Source organism: Amborella trichopoda, chromosome 12, assembly GCF_054954075.1.
Source record: "Amborella trichopoda isolate Santa Cruz 75 chromosome 12, AtrichopodaSantaCruz75HAP2 v2.0, whole genome shotgun sequence".
In the NCBI taxonomy this organism is placed as follows: domain Eukaryota; kingdom Viridiplantae; phylum Streptophyta; class Magnoliopsida; order Amborellales; family Amborellaceae; genus Amborella; species Amborella trichopoda.
Genome location: NC_142347.1, coordinates 48,974,807 through 48,997,933, shown reverse-complemented (window position 1 = coordinate 48,997,933; position 23,127 = coordinate 48,974,807). Strand labels below are relative to the sequence as shown.

Below are 23,127 nucleotides of genomic sequence, written 5' to 3'. Positions count from 1 at the left end.
TTTGAGGGATTGATTATTGAGATGAAGAGAGTGTGTGTATAAAATTTAGGGTCATATAAATACTACAAACATGGTTTTTTAGAAGTGTCGTTGCATTATACTACGATACAACCATTGCATTAGATCATTGCTCGTATGAGTTATATAGATATTTTTTATTTTTAGGATTGTATACGATGAAACTATTTACTTTTGATACAACGACGTCACGATTTCTTATAACCAATCTGATAGCTTGAGTGTGCTACAAGCTTTGATAAATTTTATTTTGAAGTTTGAGCTTGCTCAATAGAATAAATGCATTCATTCAATTTCACGCCCAATTGTCAAGATTAATTGTAGTCACTTTATACCAAACATAAATGGTCTCATTGTATAATTTTCCTTTAATTTTTGGGTGCATATTGGACTGTCGTTATGGATCCGTTAAACCAGTCTGCGCGATATATTATGTCGCATATACAAAAAACATTATGTTTGTGTATGATATTGATGTTTCTGCTTGATGCTGAGGGACTCAATCCACATTTACTATTTAACTGATGTCCCTTTTGTTACATATGTATTGATTACCATGAGAATATTTGCTTAAATTTATTGTGTATGGACAACATTTACTATTTAACTGATGTCCCTTTTGTTACGTATGTATTGATTACCATGATAATATTTGCTTAAATTTATTGTGTATGGACAAGGATGCTTAATATTTCACAATAAGACATGTTATTTTGATCATAATATGTTGGAAGAACGTGTTGTCATATTACTCGATACAGTTGCACTATATGAGCTTAATAGGGTGATGCAGATTCAAATTCAGTTCACTAAAATCAAGACGATCCATGTCCTAAAAATTGCTCTAAAAAATACACATTATCGTAAAAATATGGGGTAGACAAATTTGTATAACAAATATATGTGGGCATCTCCTATATCTTCTCACACATGTTGAAAATAATAATTTGGTGTTTCTATATCAAAATTCTAAAGAAAAGTAAGCTCTTAAATAGCGGAGGGAGTAAGCAAAATACATTCAGAATAGCTCATAGTTTAATAAACACATTTGTATCTTAAAAAGTTTACCTTTACCGGTAATTAATTTTGTATAGGGTGTAGTTTGTATAAAGCTGAGGCCCTAAACAATCAAGTAGGGCACACCTTCAATTTGTGTCGAAAGGTGTTGTTTCAGCATCATAAATCTTTATAGTGGTTTAATTTTTTTTTTTCATCTCTAATTATAAAATTTAAAGTTTTAAAATAATATAGATCCAGTAGATCTGTGCACAATTGAAAATTTTTAAAATTGATATTCTAGATAATACATTACAATATGTACTATTTTCAAGGCTTTAAATTTATTTTTTCTCATATTCATAGTTCTTGAGGTTAAGATATCGAAATTTCACATTTTTTTAGAATCAAAACAACCTGTTCTAATGAAATTTTGATGTGCGCCTTAATTTGATTGTATAGGACCTCAACTTTTATGTTATGTATAATATATAAAAAAAAAAGTATCCGGGAGTACAAATACGAAATGTCTTAAAAAATAAAACATTGAGTAGGTCCAAGGAGCACACAAGTCAAATGCACTAGCCGAGATCATTGTTGTCGCAAATTTTGTAGTAGTTTGTAATTGGAAGCACAACTACTCCCGCGGGATCACAGAATCTTCTGGCTTGCAAATTTGCCCTAGATCAGCTTTATGGAGGGTTAAAAAATTATAATCATATTTTGCCGCGCACTAGCGGCCGGGGATATGCTCTTCAACCAACCGTGGAGATTCCGATCTCCCTGTACGACTTCCACTTTCTTTCTCTAAAAAAAAATGAACGTCTCCATCTTTCTATCTCTGGAAAGCCCCGCGCTCTCCATCTCTCAAAAAACCCTAATTTCACAGAGACGAAGCTCTGATCACCGGCTCTCCCTAGCATTTCGAGGGGTTGCAGGAGAGAGGTTGTACTCCTACATTCCTTTCCATTACTCTCTCTAGAAATTCAGCGTAAATTTAATGGAGTGGTTTTTGGAGAAAACCTGAGTATGCAGAGGGGTAGGCGGGGTTATCAGTTATTGAAAACAGCTCGACTGGTTCGGCATTTATACGATGCAGTTCGAGCTCCGATTTCTTCCTCTGGTTCTAGTCTATACGGTTCTCCCTTTGATTCATTGGCCTCCGTAGACAGGGGAATTCAAGGGTTACCTTCTAAAAGAAGGTCGCGCCTTCAAAGCCGTGATGCATTTGTTCATATATCTCATTCAAAGGATTTTGTTTACCATTATAAGTTTTCTATTCATCCATGTCGATCTTTTGGGTTTGCTTTCTTAAATGTCGGATCTAAAAGAACATCTCCAGTGGTTGCTGGACCATTTGATTCTTGTTCTCATCATTCCTTCCGATGTAAGTCCACGTTTACATGTTTATTTGTCTCTATATTTTCATTTTGATGGTTGTTTATTCATTTGCTTTTGTATAGACATATCGTTGTGTATTTATTTATTTTTATGCATTTATGCATGTTGGTATTATATTTTATCAGGATTTTTTTTGTTGAAACTTGTTAAATTGCTCTCCTTGTTGTTAATTTAGAGATTTTATTTATCATGATTTATCCAGAGGTTATTGTTATACATGCACTGTGATCAACATTTACTTATTTTTTTTAAAATGTGTTAACTTTTGTATATATGGTAAAAATTACAATATGAGTAAGCTACGGATGGCATCTCACAACTTGAGTGCTCAGACTACACCAATGACTGTTGTGGGGAAGATAGAGCAAAGAAGAGAGAGAAGGGAGTGGGAGATGCACACCAGCGAAGAGGAGAATTTTGCAAAAATAGAAGACCCAAAATAGGTAATCTAAAAAGAAAACCTAAAAGAAATAGGAAAAAATACACTACTCTTTGGAATGAGTGATTGAGAGGGAGATGGAGATTCTGTTGGTGGGCGTGCTGAGGGGTTGCTGCTGGGCGAGCTGTGACTGAGATGGAGATGGAGATTCTGTTGGTGGGCGTGCTGAGGGGTTGCTGTTGGGCGAGCTGAGGGGATGCTGCTGGGCGAGCTGTGGGGATGCTTCTGTCTTGAGAGCAGCAGATCGTGGTACCAACGGGAGGGGAGAAGAGAGAAGAGGAGGGGGAGGAAAGACGAGAGAATGCGAGAATAGAGAAACTCTGCTATCCATGGATGCAGTAGCTTGCTAGACCGAGGTATACCTAGAATAAGAGGGGGGAGGGGGGGAGAGAGAAGAGAAAGAGGAAGAAGAGGGGAGAGACGGGTAGGTAGAAGTGATATGGGGATTGAGGAGAGGAATAGAGGGAAGGGAGGGAGGTGAGAATAGGGATAGGGGCAAAAGGTAAAGAGGGTGCAGTGGCTGTCTAGGAAAAGGTTGGAGATGAGTGTGAGAAGGAGAATAGAAGAGAGGAAGACGGGAGGGAGAAGTAAGAAAGAAGGGGATAGGTAGAGAGAGATGGGGAGGCTTAGAGATATAAGAAAACATAAGGGGCAGATCTAATATTTACTATTGCTTTCTAATAACAATCATCTCATATAATTCTCCATATTTTTATTTCAAAATTTTCTTAATTTCGCAAGCAAATTGTGGGTATATGATAGAATAAAATTCTTATTGAAGGAAACATATCACATATAGTGGGGAAAAGGCTCTGAGGGCATGGCCCTTGATAGAACAGAAGGGCGGACCAAGTTCGTGTAGCCGATCCCAAATAGTTGGGAAGAGGCCCTGAGGATGGTGATGATGATGATGATGCTGATGGTGAAGGAAATCTGTGATATAAATATATAATAAAGGGATTGTATACATTGATACTGTTTACCTTTGATACAAGGTGGTCATGATTCCTTACAACCATTTGATGTGAAATTTGATAGCTTGGATGTGTCACAAAGTCCGAGAAAATTTATTTTGAAGTTTGAGCTTGGTCAATAAACTAATTGCAGCCACCCAATTTCACATCCAAGGGTCAGAAGTAATGTGACCACCTTGTATTAAAGGTAAATGGTCTCATTCTATACTTTCTCTATAATAAATTAGCCTTACTGTCTCAAGCGAAATTTACATCACTTGGCTCCAACTTTATGTACGTTGGAGCCATTACTCAATTGGAAGCTTGTGCAGCTCTGGGAATGGTGCACTGAATAAGTAATTTGTGAGCCTGGGATTATTTGATTTTGTTTTCAGTATTTTTCTATGTGTGTAAGCAAAGTGGTGGGTGTAGGATATAATAAACTAGTCTCAATTTCAATGAAAGCACAATTCGCATCAATATGATGATTTGACTCAAATTTAACATGGGAAGCTACATTGGTCTCTTAGAATTGAACCCACCACTTCATCGGAAGTTTGTGCAAGCCTAGAAATGGTGCACTGACTATGTAAATTGCAAGCCTGGGATTATTAGGGTTGATTGCATTAATTGCATTATGGAATTAATTTTTGTAGGAATAAATGACATTTTGACAAGTATCTACATTGTAATTTATGTACCCATGGAAGGACATGAGGTGGCTGATAGTATTATAATGGAATGGATGTAGTTAGGATTAGGGGCTATGGAACATTATGCTATGATATGTGTTAGGCCTAGTTTTTACTGGCATTCGATTCTATGCCATGATGTGTGTTTGGCCTAGTTTTTCTTGGCATTCATGTTCTGTATTATATATAGATTATCACTCTTCATCAAAAATTCAGTTTCATTTGGTTGTCATTTGTAGCTGGTGGAAAAGTCTGAACGTAATGTTATGCTTTAAATGCAGTTTATTCCTCATGGCTCAAGCATTTGAGAAAAGCGGACTCTCACGATCCAAGGTACTTCCGTTATCATCTCCCAAGTTTCTTAACTACTGCATGTTATACATCAATCAGTCACTTATTACTTTCAGAATCCTGTTGTTTAGAGGTCAATGATCCTTCCATGTGACAATCTGTGATGTTCTCATGAGGAACAGGAGGTTCATGGCACTGTACAATTTGGATACCCTGATTTTATTTGTGGAGTGTTATTATGAGTTAGAGGTCAATGCTAAATATGTGTGTTATACCGGAGAACTTAAGAAGTATTTACTCGTTTAAATTATGTAAGGGATAGTTGTAATGAATACGGTATTTTCCTAGGATCCACATCCCTGTGGCGATTTACGTATCGATTGATCCCATGTATTCCAATGCAAAGATTGAATTGAGTAGGTGACAAGAATATCTTCTAATCATAGTATATTTAAAAAAGTTTAACAAACAAACTGCAAGTTGTATCGGATGGATGTTAGCACCATTAAATTATGCTAAGATATGAAAGCTTTACAGATGGATACCACATTCTGTTCCACCATCCTATATCACTGTTTATTTTATTTGTAAAAATATTTCCTGGCTGTTGTCGTGAATTCATGGGGCTGTTGAGCAGCTCAAGTTCAACACCATAATCGTCTTTATTAGTATATAAATAAAGACTACTTTGCTGTTCTTTGCCTAATGATTTAAAACTCTTAGTTTTGCACCTACCCTGCTGGTTTATTTCTACGGTTTGCGATAAAAAAGGAAAGGCCTAAATTGGGAATTACTTTCATTTTGTCTTGGTCTCATGATATTGATTCTTATATCTCCTTGGTAGAGGTGTTTCACTTTGCCCCAGGATAACCCTGTGAGGCATTCAGGCCGGTTGATGAAGAACTTGGCATCTCAAATAAAGCCATAGGTGGTCCTCAAATTATTTCACAAAATGGATTTGAATTATTTCACAAAATGGTCTGAGTGACCTGGGCGAGTCCCAAGTCAGCTTGGAGAGTGCCGTCTTAAAAAACCATATATTTGTTTAATATTTGCTGGATCTTTTAAAGACTCAGATAGAGTCGGGACAAACTCAGTGAAGATTCGAATCATCCGAATCTAGATCATCTGGCATGGTGCTGGTTTTGACTGACTTGGGCGAGTTGAAGTTGGGCTTGCCAAGTTTAAACAACTGTTAAGAGCAATGAGCAAAAGCAAATCCTAACTTGGATAGGATACCATAATTCCTTTACTACTATGAACATGGATTAACATACTTGGACAGATTGTTGAATGCTGGGTGGGATCTGGAGGCACTAGGGGCTAGATGTGCTATGTGGTTTGTTGACCATTGAGCGCATCAGTTGCTATGCAGAAAAATAATTATAAAAGTATTAAACTTTTTTATAAATGTACTCAAACATTTTATGAAAAATATAAAGAATACGACAAATTTGGGATTTATATAATCGTAGGGATTTTAATTTAGTATGTCTCTAATATATGTGCTATCTCAACCACTGATAAAGTAACATAGATATGTCCCCTTAGTAGGGCTGCAAAATGGGTCGGGTCGAACGATGGTCAGGTCATTATGTACACACACACATATATCTTATATTTATTTATTATTATAAGTGTTTGGGCTTTAGACCTAGCGGGTCAGGTTTGGATCCAGGTGTGGTTCAGGCCCATACCCTACTGGGATGGGGACAGCCCAATCCGGACCCCTTTGCAACTCTACTCTTTAGTGGTTACTACTCCACACGGGCACATGCACATATATATAATTAGCATTTAAGACGACATGACCTAATCTATACAACAAGTTGAATAAAAAATAAAAAAGTACTAAGCAACTAAGCAAGCAATTCTAATATGGTACTACAAACAAAAACTAGAAAGTTGAATCAATGAAAAAATGAAGGAGATGTACAAAATCATGGGGTTCCATCATGACGGCCTCGAAGGACCGGCTCACAAGTTTCTTACTGCAGACGCTCAAAGTAGGATGAAGGTGAGGTTCAAAGGACAAACAGAATTACTTAGCTTATTCTCCTCCGTCTCCTTTTAGGGACAGCCGATAGTAGGCTCCCCATCTGCTTCCCTCATCTCTCGTCCTAGGAGGTCAGCCAGGATGGCCCCCTCCACCTCTCCCTCCCCTAACCCATGAAGATTGTTACGTGGAATGTTAGGGGACTGCGACAAGGATTTAACTCTCAAACACTCTCCCGTTGTCCTAGCCCTTGTACTCTCAAACAACTTGAGCCCACTCTTCAGCTCATTCACCAATTTTGGGGTAGAAAGCCTTCCCAGTGGGTCTCAGTACCGGCAAATGGGGCTCCAGGAGGCATCTGGGTGGTTTGGAATCCTTCGGACCATTCTCTCATTTCCTCCCACATAGGGGAATTTTCTGTGACAACTCTTCTATCTAGTATCCCTGATGTTATCCCCTGAAAATTCTGCAGCTCTTAGACACAGATTCCGGTCTGAATTGGACCACGTTGCAGCTCTACCCCAACTTTTTTTGTGTCTGGGGGGAGACTTCAATGTTACCAGATGGTCCTATGAGCGGAACGCCTCTACCTCCATCTCTCAGGGCATGAGGGACTTTGCATACTTCATTAGTCGGAATGAACTCCTCCATATTCCTCTTCAAGGAAGTCGATATACGTGGTCCAACCATGCCCCCGAACCCTCCCCTTCCAAACTAGATCGATTTCTTTTATCCCTGAACTGGGAGGAACAATTCCCGCGCTCCTTTGCCTCGGCCCTACCCAAGCCCATTTCTGACCACTATCCTATTATTCTTGATACCACTACAATAAGAAGAGGGCCTAAACCTTTCAGGTTTGAATTAGCTTGGCTCCAAAAGGAGTCCCTCAGTACCCTTATACCAACCTGGTGGAATTCCTTCTCATCCCAGGTCAAGGGTAGAGCAGGCTATAGACTTCGAACAAAAATTCAGCTCCTCAAAGCCTCTCTCAAAACCTGGAGTAAATCTATACCCGGTAACTACTCCCAAATCAAATCCACCCCCTTGGATACCATCCAAGGATTAGATCGTCTTGAAGAATCCGAGTCTCTGGACACCACAGAATTAAATCTCAGAACTCAGTCAAAATTGGAATACCTTTCCACTCTAAAAAAAGAAGAGATTTATTGGTTCCAAAGATCAAGGATAAGTGGCTGAAAGTGGGTGACCAAAACACAACCTTCTTCCATCGAATAGCTAATTGTCGCAGAAGAGACAATATTATTTCGATGCTCAAAATTAATAATAGCTTATTGGTCCAACCTGATGAAATTGAGCAGGCCATTATAGAGTTCTTCCAGACTCTATACACTGCTCCTGCTGGCTCGCATCCAAGAATGGCTGATCTGGATTTCTTGGTTCTCCCTGTTGATCGGGCAATTTGGCTAGGGCAATTTGGCTAGAGCAACCCTTCATTGAAGAAACAAGCAAGTAATGCCCTAGCCAAAGACAAAGCTCCCGGACCAGATGGCTTTTCGATTGCACCTTTCAAAAAATTTTGGAATACTATCCATGTTGATTTTATCGGTTTCTTAAAGGAGTTCTTCCACAAGGGTATAATCTACAAAGCAATCAATGCCACTTTCCTAGCCCTTGTTCCCAAAGTTGAAGGGGCAGACGAAATCAAGGATTTCCGCCCGATTAGCCTACTGAACTCTTCATACAAAATACTGGCTATGGTCCTCGCCTTTGGACTTCAACAAGTCCTCCCCTCAGTGATTTCTTCTTCTCAATCTGCCTTTATCCAAGATAGGCAGATTCTAGATGGGGCCTTGGTGGCTCATGAGTGTATCCACTCGAGGCACTTGGCCAAGAAACTAGGCCTAACCTTCAAAATAGATTGGGAGAAAGCTTATGACCACGTAGACTGGTCTATTTTGGAAGAGTCCATGGCTAGAATGGGGTTCAGGGAGCGATGGAAGAGGTGGATGAGAGGCTATTACTCTCACCCCCATTTTTCTATCATCATCAATGGAACCCCGAAAGGCTTCTTCCCAGCCTCGAGGGGACTCCGACAAGGGGATCCCCTATCCCCTTTCCGTTTTGACATTGCAACGGAAGTATTCAGCCGATCCATTTCCTGCCTCTCTCAATCTGGCTTCAAAAGTAGTACGCAGGGCCCAACGGTGTCTCACCTGCAATACGCAGATGACACCCTGATATTCCTTGACGCCTCACGTAATGAAGTCATCACTCTCAAACTCTTCCTCTTATGCTTTCAGAGAGCAACAGGGTTCAAAGTTAACATGGAGAAATTCAAAATGATGGGAGTTGCTATGACAAATGCAGAAGTAAGAACAATCATCCCAAACTGGGAGTGCAAAGTGGAGGACCTACCCACTACATACCTGGGTCTCCCTATGGGGTTGGGGAAACCAAAAAAGAGGCATTGATCTCAGATCCTTTACAAGGTAGAGAGACGTCTGGCGGGGTGGAAAGGTAGATATCTCTCTATGCTAGGGAGAGTTACCTTGATCAAAGCTACCTTGGCAAATACCCCGGTCTACTTCATGGCCCTTTACCAGATGCTTGCTCAGGTGGCTAATTGCATAGAACAGCTTATGCATAATTTCCTGTGGTCAGGACAGGCAGAAAAGACCAAATTTCACCTAGTAGCATGGGAAAATATCTATCTACCAAGAAAGCAGGGGGGTTTAGGGATTCGGGTCCTTAGAAACACAATACGGCACTTCTAGGCAAATGGTGCTGGCGCCTTGCCGCTCAGCCAGACTCTCTTTGGGCACAAGTTTTACGGTGTAAATACAGGATCCTGGAAGGAACTTGGGTGCTAGAAAGGATCCAGAGGCACATAGCGTCCTGATCTTGGAAATCCTTTGCCACTTCTCTTTCACATTTTAGAAGATCCATAAGATATCACCCTAGAGAAGGAGATAGGGTGAGTTTTTGGTTAGATTTATGGTTAGGAAACTCTCCGCTGTGTCATGCCTTCCCAACCTTGTTTTCTTTTGCCTCTAACAAAAACTCCTCCATTGCCGAGGAAATGTTACTTTTAGGAGGCCGAAGAGTCTAGAACCCATCATTTCGAAGAAACCTCACAGAAGAGGAATCCAATCAATTCCAACTACTCTCGAATGCTCTATTCTCACTCTTTATTCCAACACATAGGAGAGACAAAATAGTTTGGACTCTTTCCCCCTTAGGTCTCTTCGCGGTAGCCTCTTTTTATAAGAGTCTCACTCAACCCCCCACTTATCCTCTCAATCCCACCTCAGTTTTGGCAAAAGTTTGTTCAACCATCGCCCCACCTAAGATTCAAACCTTCAATTGGATTGCTTGTTCCAAAGAGCACTCACAGTGGACCCCATACAAAAACGAGGGATCTCGATCCCTAATAGATGTGTTATGGGCCTTTGTGAAGAGGAATCCAACCCACACCTCTTTATTCATTGCGACTTTACTCACAAGCTATGGAGCCAAGTGTTGCAACTCTTTGGTATTCATTGGATCACACCCCCCATGGTCGGCGCCCTGCTATCTAACGAATTGGAGTCACACTGGCCATTGGCTGGAAGAACTTTAAGGAAGGCTACTGTGGCCAATACATATGGACAATATGGGTAGAAAGGAATAACATAAGTTTTAATGAACTTAAGATCCACCTACCAACTTTGTTCCACAGGGTAGTTTCGCTGGTCTCCTTTTGGACCGCTAATCACAAGGTCTTCTCGGGAATACCAAGGAACTTTTTCCTTTGCCAATGGAAAACCATCCTCAACCACAGGTCACCAAGAGTTTCAAGAGCTAACAATTGGCAACCACCACCAAAAGGCAGCATCAAGCTGAATTTTGATGGTTGCGCCCTAGGGAATCCAAGCCCCACAGGTGTTGGGGGCGTCTTTAGAGACCACCAGCGAAACATCCTCCTTACCTATTATGAGTATCTTGGCAGCAATGATTCCCAGTATGCACAAGCTATGGCTCTCTTATTGGGTCTCAAAAAGTTCGATCCATCTTTGGGTACACACCTGATTGTGGAAGGAGACTCTCAAAACACTCTTTCATGTGCAAGTGGGGTGACCTCTCCCCCATGGCAACTAACTACAATTTTTGATGAAATTACTCACATTTGCAGGGATATGAATGTCTCCTGGAAGCATACATGGAGGACGTTCAACGAGCTCGCAGATCTCATGGCAAAGGAGGGAGCTAGATTCCAAGTGGAAGAACAGGCCAGGTCCCACTCCTTTTTTGTTCAGGACCATCGCTGCACTACATAGCCTCCCTCGACGCGGGCACTCCTCAGCCTTAATCTTATTTTTTTTTGAAAAACCATTGAAAATCATTGTATGTGGGCGGGACCTATAAGCAACATGACTGACTGATGTATTTTTTGCTGAGAGCTACCCTTAGTAGGTGCTCTCTGTCTCTCCCACTTCTGTAATGATTACTGACATAGTAATACACTGTTAACAGTTTTCAAAATAAAAAAAAAAAAAAAAAAACTAGAAAGGTAGTGAATATTCCCCATGAAACGCTTCTCCAAACTTCATACACCACAAAGACATGTCTAAAAAGTAATGTATGGCCAAATACTAAGCACTTGGCAAGGATGACGAAATCCCAAGTTAATTTCAAGTTCTTGTTTTGGTCTCCTCAAGAGTTGATATTAGGCGCTCAAAATCAGACTCAAATCAATTTGGAAACTTGCTGGAGAAATCCTTTTAAGTTTTGGTCACAGAATCGAAACCGAAAAATATTTTTGAACTTAAAATATTTAAAGTTCAATCCTCTTAGAAGTGAAAAGATTTCATTATTATTATTATTATTATTTTTGGTGGGGTTGAGGGTTTAGGGTTCACCCCAAAACTTTTTCTTCCCTTCCACAAGGGGAAATGATAAAAGTAGCCCTGGTTGTGGGCTATTTTCTCCCACGAGCAGGGCATCACGATGTGGCCGCGTAGGTTCTCACATATGCGAGTACCTATGCGCCCCCTAGGTGTCTGGATTATGTAAACCCGTCTATGCATGGCCAATACAATGCAGCAAAGGGCTGCATTGATTCTGCATAATGCATTTTGTGACTGGATTCGATAACTGTAATAGACTGAAGTTACAGGCACACACTCATGCCAGACATTTTTCCGCATGCAAGACATTTTTGCCATAGCAATGGATGGATGGAGGGAGGGAGCGAGGGGAGACTAACTCCCTTCAATCAAGTTAACCTAAAGCCCTTTAAATGCAGTGAAAACTAATAGTTCGCTTGTACAGAAAGTGAAGCTGCCTCATGGTGAAAGATAGGGTTGTTTGGTTGAAAAGATTAGCACCCACTAGTTCAATTGTTGCAAATAGCATTAAGGAGGATTCAGTGGAATTGTGCATCTGGAAGTGGTTCTTGGTCATAGAATGGAATGCTATATTTGTAGCATGATTGGATCTCTTGTGAGCTATTGATGTCAGCAGTGACTTGTTTCAGCTGTTTCGAATTCGGGCTCAAGGAATGAGGCCATAATGATGACCTGGTGCAGGAAGTGCTTCAGGCAAGTACTAGAAGGATCATTCGCTTGCTGGAAGTATGGGTCCTGGAGGAAGCTACAGCAGTTCAGGGCCTGGCGAAGATTTTCAACTTTTCCTTTGATGAGAACCGCTTGCGCATTCCTCCTCTCCAAAGCAAAGGGAAGCGTAAACCACTTGTCGATTCCTCTCCTTCCTTAATACTCCTGGTCCTTTATTTTTTGACTGACGTCCAAAGAATGCATGAGCTCAAGATGAGCCACATCAAATACAAGGATCAGAATGTGCCATCTCCTGCATGAATGACTGCAAGAACCGAGCTTTAAATGCTTCTAATACTCTGTAAGGATTAGCTCTATTAACCTCCTGCCTGCCTTTTCAACACCCTGGAATAAAGGCCTTGTTATTAAAGCTATGGACACTCGCTTTGGGCTTTGCAACAGCAAGAAGCCTATGTTATTGAGGTCCTTCACATGACTTGGCTGCCATTGGTTTGACATGTCGCAATTCGGAAGCTATGCACACATCAAATCACACATGTGGGCTTTGCATCATGAGCGAAGCAGATGGTAGTAAGTCTTTGGTCATTATACAAAGCACTCTCAAACTTTTGCTTTGCATAATTAACAGCAGACGTGTTGTTCCTTAATTGAATAAGGAATGATGAAAAAGTGTTGTTTCTTGGAGCAAGATTGTCGCAATGCTGGGATATTTTCTTAGTTCGTTGTGCTATGTTATGTTTGATGAATTATTATTTTTTTCACTAGTTGTGGATGCTTACTACAATATTTTATGCTTTATTAGTGGTTGTCATTCTGGGTATTTCTACAGGTTCTCTAGATTTCCCTTTTGTGTCTTACTGACTATCTAGCATATTCTGAATGACATCTCCAGCCAACAAGCAGTTACTACTGCACTCTGGTGCAACTTTCTTGTGTTTTCTTTAAAATTTGGGGTATGGTTGGAGACATCAAGCCATGTTATGTTGGCTGAAGTTATACATTCTCTTGCAGATTTTGCAAATCAGGTATGGAAATGCTTTCCAACTGAAGCTTATGATTTCCTATTCTATATTCTGGTTCTTTCGTCGAATATTTTGATAAAGCCATAATTTCATGTGTAACGTAAGTTGATTGTAATTCTTTTTAAATTTTGTTGGAGGATATAAGAGTCATATGGTCGTTTTCATACTTGTAGGCCCTTCTTGCTTATGGCCTTAATAGCTCGCGGCGTGCTCCAGATGCTCTGCACCCGTGAGTTTCTGATCCACATGCCTTTTATGTTTGTGCCTTACTGAATATATATCATCATTCTGTAGATATCGTGCTATGTTGAAAGAACAAATGTAATTATTTGATGTTCAGAGACACTGCAATTTTCTATTTCCTTAATAATAAAAAATGTTGTTTTTTCTATGTTCATTGCCTTCGTTAGATACTTAACTTTTCTGGTTCTGGTATGTGTACTCGTTATCCATCGCATCTTTTTGCAGCTATGGATATTCAAAGGAAAGATTTGTGTGGTCATTGATTTCTGCTGTTGGTATATTCTGCCTTGGTTCTGGCGCAACCATTGTTCATGGATTTCAAAATTTGTGGAATGCACAGGTAACTTTATGATTTTCTTTTGAGCATGTAACATTTGACTAGGCTTTTGTCCTTGAACATAATTCCTTGACAGATTTACTGCATAGGTCGTGGGTATCTTTTTTCTTTTATTCAATCCAATAACCACTGGTCTATACTTGTATTCTAAATTTCTAATTGAACAGCCTCCTCAACATATTTTTTATGCGGCTCTTGTGATTGGTGGTTCATTCATTATAGAAGGTATACTATATCCTGGTGTGTAAATCATTTCTCTTTCCAATCTGTAGAAAGAAAAAAACTCATTTTCTATTTTGGGGCATCTAGGTGCTTCACTTGTGGTAGCAATAAATGCTGTCAAGAAAGGTGCAGCTGCTGAAGGTATGAAAATCCGTGACTATGTCTGGCGCGGTCATGATCCAACATCAGTGGCAGTCATGACAGAGGTGACTACATATTTTTTCCTTGAAATTATGCACTAGGAATATATTTATGTACTAGGAATATATTTACTTCTTTTTTTTTATATATATATTTTCTCCATTATGGATCTTTTCTGAGGATCATCTGCATTGCGGAAATCCAATGATCATGGTCCAGGACCAGGAGTACAACTCCTTTCAGTTGATATATTTGTCGAGAGTCTAGACTTGTAGCTTATCTAGTTCTGAACATTATTCAGAAGGTACTCTGTATAGCGCTCCCATTTCTTGGGCAGCTATTTTTGGTACTCTGTAATCTCTTCTCCTTAATGCAAGGTTAACATTTTCAAAAAAACCTTCTTCAAAAAGCATTTGGTGAGAAACAGGAAACCCTTGAAGCTAAATTTGTCCATGACTTGGGTTGCATTCTTCACCCAACCAAAAATAAAATAAAAACTGGGTTTATGTTTGCAATTGCATGTGCGTTGAGTTTGTAAAAGTGAGTATTGAGGAGCATTACCTTCAATGTTTTAACACTCTGCTCGAGTCGACTTCCCTCGGCACTACTGAAGTGTTGTAAGGCAGCTGAATCTTGCAATTTATTTATTTGTTTTGTTTTTTGAAAGATTGGGGGAGTTGTAGAAGACTTCTTCCAACTCAACTTGGAGCAGAACCACATTGATTCCAGAGCTAAGGCCATGTATATAAACCTTTCACTATCATGCTGTATTGTTGTACTCTTGGAAAAATGTATGTTTTATTTTTTGTATTGATACCTACTTTTGTATTGATACCTAGACAATATTTTGTTGTGTTAAAGATATGTTGATAATTTATATTTCATATTTATTTGCCCCTAGATAATAATTGGCACTTAGATCTTATATGCTAAGATAATGCATTATTTGGAACCATGTGAAGACTTTAGTTTTGGTCATGTAGGAAAAGATAGTAGAGGATATGAAGAGGTACATGGAGGATATGGATTTGGGGAAAGAAATGAGATGGGTGATGCTATTTTTGATTTTGCTACGGCTTACGACCTAACAATAACAAACACCTACTTTAAAAAGTGAGATTAACGTTTAATAACTTATAAAAGTGGATCGTATAAAAGCCATATGGACATCTTTCTAGTTAAGAAGGTAGATCGACCAGACTGTAAGGTTATCCCAGGAGAGAGTTTGACTACGCAACATAGGCTTGTGGTTATGGATGTTTGCATGAAGAGATGGAAGAGGAGTGAAGTTAATAGGTTTACCACCCATGCTTATTTAGGAATAAATTGATAAAAGAAGGAAAATAGAATTCTAAGGGCAAAGCTAATGTTCTATGGAATGAGATAGCTGATAGTATTACGAAAGTAGCAAAGGAAGTTAAGAGAATCTAGAGGAAGAAAACATTCAATTAAGGAAACTTGGTGGTGGAGTGATGAGCTTCAAAAGGTTATTAGCAAAAAACGTCCATGTTATAGGGCTTGGCAATTGAATAGAAATGTTCAACACTTAGAATAGTATAAAAATGCTAAGACAAACGCCAATAAAATAGTAAGGAAGGCTCTATACAACAATTGAAGGTGAAAAAGATGCCTTCCAAGTAGCAAAAATGAGAGAGAGGAAGTGTGGAGCTATAGATCATGTTAAATGCATTATCAAAAGGTCTTGGTGAAGGATGAAGAGGTCAACGAAAGGTGGAGAATTTATTGCAAATTTTTTTTGAATGACAAACACTATAGGAGCACAATGTTAGGAGGAGCCTTTGATAAATATGAGGTTGAAGGATAGATAGATCCACGGGATTATGATATCTCAAGTGAAAAAAGCTTTGAGAAAGATGAAGGTAGCTAAGGATTTAGGACTAGATGGTATCCTAAAAGAGGTCTGGAAGTGCATGGGAGAAATTGACATATTCTGATTGACAAAGCTATTTAACAATATGGTGAGAACAAAGAAAAGGCTACATGAATGAAGGAAGAGTATTGTAGTACCTATTTACGAGAACAATGGAGCATATAGAATTGTAGAACTGTCGAGGGATCAAACTTATAAGTCATACTATGAAGCTGAGGGAGAGTATAATTAAGCAACGACTAAGACATGAAACAAGTGTATCAGAAAATCAGTTCGGTTTTGTGCTAGGGAAATCAACAATTGAAGATATTTTCCTACTTAGGCAATTGATTGAGAAGTTCTAGGGAAAGAGAAAAGACTTCCACATGGTCTTTATTAATTTAGAGAAAACCTGCAATAAGATTCGCAAAGAGTTAATTTGATGGGTATTGGAAAAGAAAGGAGTCCCTAGAGGATACATCGACATGGTGAGAGATATGTTTGAGGGGGCACTGACTAGTGTGTGGGCAACTAGTGGAGAGACAAGCGAGTTTTCGGTGACTGTAGGCTTACATCAGGGGTTAGCGTTGAGCCGATATCTCTTTATTTTGGATGAGTTAACTAGGCATCTATAGGATGAGGTAATGTGGCATATGTCATCCGTGGATGACATAGTTTTAAGTAATGAGACTAGAGATACTGTTAACACAAAATTAGAACTTTGGAGGGATGCTTTGGAATCTAAAGATTTTAAAAGTAGACAGACAAAGGCAAAATATATGCACTGCAAGTTTGGTACTAATAGGAGTAGAAATGGAGCGGCAGTTAAGATTGATGGCCAAGAAGTACCTAAAAGAGATTATTTTCGATATTTGAGGTTGATAATTCATGAGAATAAAGAGATTGAGGAAGATGTGATACATAGAAGCAGAGCGGGGTGAACGAAGTAGAGATGTGCTTCTGAAGTTTTATGTGATCGCCTTATTATCAATGAAACTGAAGGGAGAGTTTTATAGGGCTACTGTAAGACCAACCACGTTTTATGGGACGGAATGTTGGGCGGCCAAGAAACAACATATCCATAGAATGCGTGTAGCTGAGATGAGGATATTGAGATGGATGAGTGGCAAGACAAGAAAGGATATTACTCAAAATGAATATATCCTAGGGAGCTTAGGGATGGCTCTAAAAGGTGATAAAATGAGGGAAAGTAGACTTAAGTGGGCTGGCCATGTGCAACATAAACCTAGAGCAATACCAGCTAGGAAGGGTGATTTGGTTCAAGTGGAAGGCTCTAATAGGGCAAGGGGAAGGCCTAAAAGGACATGGATGGAAGAAGAGAGAAGATATATGGTGATTTATGGTTTAATTGAGGATATGGCAATCGATAGAGTGTAATGGCAGAACAAGATTTGTGTAAAAGATGGGATAAGGCTTGAATGATGATGAATGTGAAGACTTTAGTTTGCCAAGGATGGAGCTTGGATTGAGATGGTGCAGTGTGGCAACCAAAGGTGGGCTGGTGGAAGACAATTTGTGGACATTTTTGTTTAAGGGAAGTTGACATCTGTGGATTTTTTCTTTTTTGGGGGTGGGGGTGTGTGACAACTATAGAATGCACTTACTTTTTCTATTGATGATAACTATGGAATATGTTTGCTTTGGGGAGGAGGGATGTGATGGTGTGGAGTGTGCTACATTTTGAGGCATGTAATTATCTGTGCTTATTGGTTTGTTTTCTGCGCTATTTGATGGTGGTCAGGTGGTGATGTGTAATTTATTCTAAATTATTTTTAACTTTGTTTTTTCCTTAATGTACTGTTTTCTTTTAACTTCATTCATTATTTATGAGTTGTATGGGTTGATATATACATTTTTTTTTTATAGCATTGATTTTGGAGTTACACTTTTTCTTTAAGAAACTAATTTGGACCTTGTAAAGCTAAGCACTGCCACATTAGCTCTACTACTTTAGCATGTTAAGAAAAGCTAAAATAGTTGAGATGGCAATCAAGCCTTTAAACACTTGAGACGGTGAGTAATTATTCAAAAAAAATATTTTGGGGCAATGCGCTCAATTTTCTATTGTCAACTGCAATTGCAAAAAAATCCCCTGTTCCTCATTATCTGCACATTAAAAGAACCAGTCATCTCACAAGTGCATGATTTTCATTTTATTTTGGGGAATGAGTACAATATACTGAAGTTTGTACTGATTGGTCTACTAATGCATCTCGTAATTGTTTTTTCTATGCACCTTTTCCCTCGCGGATCATTTCTGTTGAATTTTGTTGTCTCTCTATGTAAAAAGACTTGTAAATTAATTAATTATCTTATCTTTCCCAGGATGGTGCTGCTGTTACTGGGCTACTTATTGCCGCTGCATCCTTGGTGGCTGTGAACCGGACAGGAAATGCAATTTATGATCCGATTGGTTCTATTGTTGTGGGCCACTTACTTGGAATGGTACACTTTATTCCTTTTTGCACACAAGGTGCTTATGTTGATCATTTGATGAGGCTAGATCAGCATAAGATGATAGACTGCTGTGTATCTTTTTCTGAATACATGTATTTCCAGGTCTTTTATATATTTTTAACCCGTAAACACCTGAATTTTGTTAATGAATTTTGTGAGCTTTTATTGTGTTCCCATTTCATGTGTTCTCAGCGAATACTATCTCCAATGTTTGTGTTAACATTGAATATGCTAGTTATTGACCTGTCCACTAGCCTAAATAAACTTCCTGAAGTGGGCCTCAAGCCAGAACCCTGCATTCTTCATTTTCTATACGTCTTTCTTGTTTTCTGTATTTTATTTTTTTGAGAAATACAGCATTTTCTGGCTTTGTTCAAAATGCCTTTTGAGCAAGCATCCCAATTTTTGATTCATGATTACTACAGACTAGTATCTTTCTTTGCTTCTAATGCCCTTGGTGCTTCCATGAATCTTGTCTCTTTCACCATTTCACAGATATCAGAAGTTCAGTACCACTTTGGTTTCCCACTGCAGGTCTTCTTGTCATTAATGGGATGAAGCATATATAAATGCCACCTAAATTGTTAAGAAGCCTGCATCATCAATGGGCTGATAAGTTTGAATTACCCCTTTGTTGCAAGCATATACTACTTAAATTCTGATTAACTGTAAAAAGGAACAAAGCAAACATACTGCTGAACTTAAGGAGTTAGTCCTTATATTGTGGCGTTTGAACATCTGTCTCTTAATGTACATAATAGGGTCTTCCAAGTAGTTCAAGTGGATGAACGCAACTGAACTTTGAACAACAGAAGAGTAAAATGTGTGTACAAATATTCTGATCTCTCAACTGAACTTTGAACAACAGAAGAGTAAAATGTGTGTACAATTAGGTATCCTTAATGGGGAAGGACTAGTGTTGCAATGAACTTTTTGTTTTCCTTCTCAAATATCATTTCGTGTTATCCAACTATTTTAGTTACTGGTTTTTATGCCTAATATATTACAGGTTGCCATTTTCCTCATTCAAAGGAATCGCCATGCTTTGATTGGCAGAGCTATTGATGATCACGACATGGAACGGGTGCTTCGGTTTCTCTCATCTGATCCGGTGAAGATAACTTTTGGTTATGTTACCACTAATTGCTTATGTAATGTGCAGTAATATAACTACAAATATTATGTGTATTTGCTTTGCAGGTTGTAGATGCTATATATGATTGCAAAAGTGAGGTGATTGGACCAGGATTCTTTAGATTCAAGGCAGAGATAGGTGCGCTCTCTCTCTCTATTTATCTGTCTATTTATTTGTTCATCATATATATCTTTTAACCACCATTTTAAATGCAACAACACCAGGACACTCTCCACATGCGGAAGATTTGATCAATTACAGTCATATTTTTAAGTATTGCTATCGCATTTAACAAAATTAGCCTAGCATTGGTAAAACTAATGTGTATTATTTGTTACGTCATAGACTTCAATGGGGTTGTGGTGGTGCAAAATTATCTGGAGAGAACAGGTCGTGAAGAATGGGCTAGACAGGTTCATATAATTTCTCTTGACCCTTCTTTCCTTTCTTCCAATATAATTACATTCCAATCATATGACAAGATAGTGGTGCAAAGAAATATTAATTTCTTGTATTAAATTCTTGTCATTTACTTCTTCAAGATTAAGTTTTCATGCAGTCATCTTGTCATAACAGTGTGAATGAGATTGTATTATTTGGTCTGTGTTTGAATTTAAATGAGTAAATTGTAATTTCATTTTTAGTGTGTAAAAACTAATAGGGTGTTGAAATGCCCCTTTGATATTCTTTTGTTGTGCATGAGCACAGTTTAGAGAGGCTACAATGGGTAAAGATGATGCGGCTATTCTAAAGACCATGGCAAACTATGGTATGAAATGCAGATCCTGGTTTCTCTTTCGTTTTCCTTTTGAGCAGTTAAAATTGGAAAGGAGTTTATAACACTAATATGGATCTCTTCTAAATGTAGTACAAACATGAAATCCATGCATGCACACTACCATTTTAATGAAGAGTTGAATCAAACATTACTGTTAGCATTGGGAGTTTGGCGTATTCGTCCTTGAGAACAAATTGTAGCTGATGTCATTTTAACGTCACGTATTCTTGGGGTGGCAGGTGAGGAGGTGGTTACAGCTCTTGGCAGTGAAGTAGACAGGTTGGAGAAGGAGATCCAAAAGATTGTTCCTGGGATTCGTCATGTGGACATTGAGGCCCATAATCCTAAAGGTCCATCCCCATGATCTCTCTCTCTCATCATGGAATTCACCATGTCAGCATTGAGGCCCATGATCCCAAAGGTCCATCTCCATGCTCTCGCGCATCCTGGCATTCATCATGTCAATGTTGAGGCCCATGATTCTAAAGGCCCATCCCCATGATTTCTCTCTCTCTCTCTCTCTCTCTCTCTCTCTCTCTCTCTCTCGGGATTTATCATGTCTGACATTTGAGGCCCATAATCCAAAGGTCCATCCCCATGATCTCTCTCTCAAAGGTAAAATGTGTAACAGCTGCGTGAATTGCCTGTTGATATACGTTGAGGTTTCAGGCGATGACAAAAATTGCACTACTATCCCCAATTCCTCAAATTATTTACCAATTTTGTGGGGCACCTGCAAAGACTAATTTACCCCTGTTGTAAATTCATTTATACTGTGATTTACCAAGGTGGGCAAAGGTCCGAGGCATAAAAATATCAGTTGCTTATTCTTGTGAGTAATTTGGACCATCAAGTTGTTCTAGATGGATGTCAAAAAGAAGGAACAGATGGGGGTTACTTTTCTTTATTCCTTGCTTTGCCTTATCCTCATTGTTGAGTATCTATACCTGAGTTTGATAGAGAAAATGCTTAAAGTTCTCTTCCCAGGGAGGCAGACCTTAAAAGATTTTGAGTAATTTTTTTTCCATTATGGAACCATTGAAATTGGTTTAAAGATTGAGATAAAGAAGGCCTCTTTTGGTTTTATAGTTTTGGGAAATGTACAATGAGACCATTATATCTTAAATACTAGGTCATAGTTATAGTTGTTGGATGTGAAAATGCGATGTTGACGGTGTTGTTGATTAGAAAGTTCAAAGAAACTTTCTCAAAAGCTTGTGATACACTATAAGTTGTAGGTTAGAAGTGATTGTGACTTTTTTTTTTTTTTTTTTTTCGAGTTTTTAATTATTATTTATTATTATTATTATTATTATTTTATTTTAGATGTTAGGTTTATTATTATTTTTGTTATGTATTCTTTGTAGAGATTTAAGGGTTAGAATAGGAAATTTTCTAGTGGAGTTAGGATATTTATTTTAGTTTTTATATGCAGGATGTATTTTTTATTTTGTAGAGTTTGAGATTATGGGTTGATAAGCATTAAGAAATGACAAATAAGAAGAGATTTGGAAGTGCGTAGAGATGGGAAGGGGCTTCCTAAATTTATGGGATTCGAAGTGATAAGAAAACGTTGAGGTTGGGGGAGAGTATTTTTGGGTTTTTTTTAGTTGTAATTAAGGTAGAGGTATCCTTTCTTTACAAATAGATGGAATTGAGTGAAGAAAGAATTTTTTATATTGTGAAAAGTTCTTTTGGGGTGGATTTTGTTATATTTAGTGAGATGTAAAACGTGACAGAAGTCCGTGTTGAAATCCCAACAAGTCTGTTGGGGCACAAGATACACAGAACAGAGTGGCATTCAACTTTCAATACCGAGAAGACATTGTACAAGGTCGTCGTAGTAGCACACCCTATATCTTGACGATGCGCCTATAAATCTCATTGACAACTTAAAAAACTATTTAATTATTTTAAAAAACAGATTGGGACTTGTCATCCCTATTGAATTACCAAAAAAACAATTACCATAAATGAGTGTTTTGAAAATTTTGTAGGTCTTACTTTTGAAAGAAAAAAAAAGGTTTTGGGTAAACTCACATGATGAAGTCCTTTTCTTTTTTTTTGAGAACAAAAAAAAGAAAAAGCGAGTGCCTACCAGTATATGTTGATTTTGGAGTGGCGATATCTTGTGGGGCTGCTGCATATAAAAACAACTCCAATCTCGCCAAGAAAAAAAATACAATTTGGGTGCAAAGACCTTCATATCAGTAATTTATCCAATCTCACAATTTTGCTGAAATATACATTTTGGCAAAATTACCTATAAAGCAGCCATTTCAACCTAAACAGTTTTGGATCTCAAAAAATTAAAGAGCAATCCTAAAATAGTCTCAACATGAAAAGAAAATTAAAATTCAAACCCTTAATATGGTCAGACATGTGACCCATTTTTTTGTTTTTGCCCTACTTTTATTTTTTGGGTGTTAAAACTGTCTTGAAACATATCTTGGTCCATCTTATAATGTATTCTATCGACTGCTACGTCAATTATCTACACTAATCTTTGAAAATACGGATTAGTAGGGTAGATCGTCTATCTCATATGTCTACGTTGGATCATTGAATTGCCTAACCGGATTGGTCTACATTAGTGATA

At 38.5% G+C, this 23,127-nt stretch overlaps 1 protein-coding gene across 3 annotated transcripts; it reads left to right on the top strand.

The window, feature by feature from the left end:
* Positions 1 to 1,851: 1,851 nt before the first annotated feature.
* Positions 1,852 to 21,689, top strand: LOC18435672 (Cation efflux family protein). Of its 3 annotated transcripts, XM_011625585.3 has the most exons (13): positions 1,852 to 2,401; positions 4,781 to 4,832; positions 13,195 to 13,327; positions 13,498 to 13,553; positions 13,793 to 13,907; positions 14,072 to 14,129; positions 14,214 to 14,332; positions 18,484 to 18,603; positions 19,625 to 19,726; positions 19,816 to 19,888; positions 20,096 to 20,163; positions 20,459 to 20,519; positions 20,768 to 21,689. In XM_011625585.3, the coding sequence occupies exons 1-13, from the start codon at positions 2,044 to 2,046 to the stop codon at positions 20,890 to 20,892; spliced, it is 1,440 nt and encodes a 479-aa protein (XP_011623887.1). In that variant the 5' UTR covers positions 1,852 to 2,043; the 3' UTR covers positions 20,893 to 21,689. The 3 variants fall into 3 exon arrangements, with proteins under 3 accessions (XP_011623887.1, XP_088709247.1, XP_088709248.1); XM_088853122.1 differs by lacking the exons at positions 1,852 to 2,401; positions 4,781 to 4,832 and adding an exon at positions 10,935 to 12,872; XM_088853121.1 differs by lacking the exons at positions 19,625 to 19,726; positions 19,816 to 19,888; positions 20,096 to 20,163; positions 20,459 to 20,519; positions 20,768 to 21,689 and adding an exon at positions 19,111 to 19,440 and having other exon boundaries at positions 18,484 to 18,687.
* The last annotated feature ends 1,438 nt before the right edge of the window (positions 21,690 to 23,127 follow it).

Bases quoted from the DNA above. Each gene is read 5' to 3' on its own strand.
- LOC18435672 (XM_011625585.3), top strand. From the start codon at position 2,044: ATGCAGAGGGGTAGGCGGGGTTATCAGTTATTGAAAACAGCTCGACTG. The intron at 4,833-13,194 runs GTACTTCCGTTA...TGACATCTCCAG, and splicing joins GCGGACTCTCACGATCCAAG to CCAACAAGCAGTTACTACTG. The intron at 13,328-13,497 runs GTATGGAAATGC...TCATACTTGTAG, and splicing joins TTGCAGATTTTGCAAATCAG to GCCCTTCTTGCTTATGGCCT.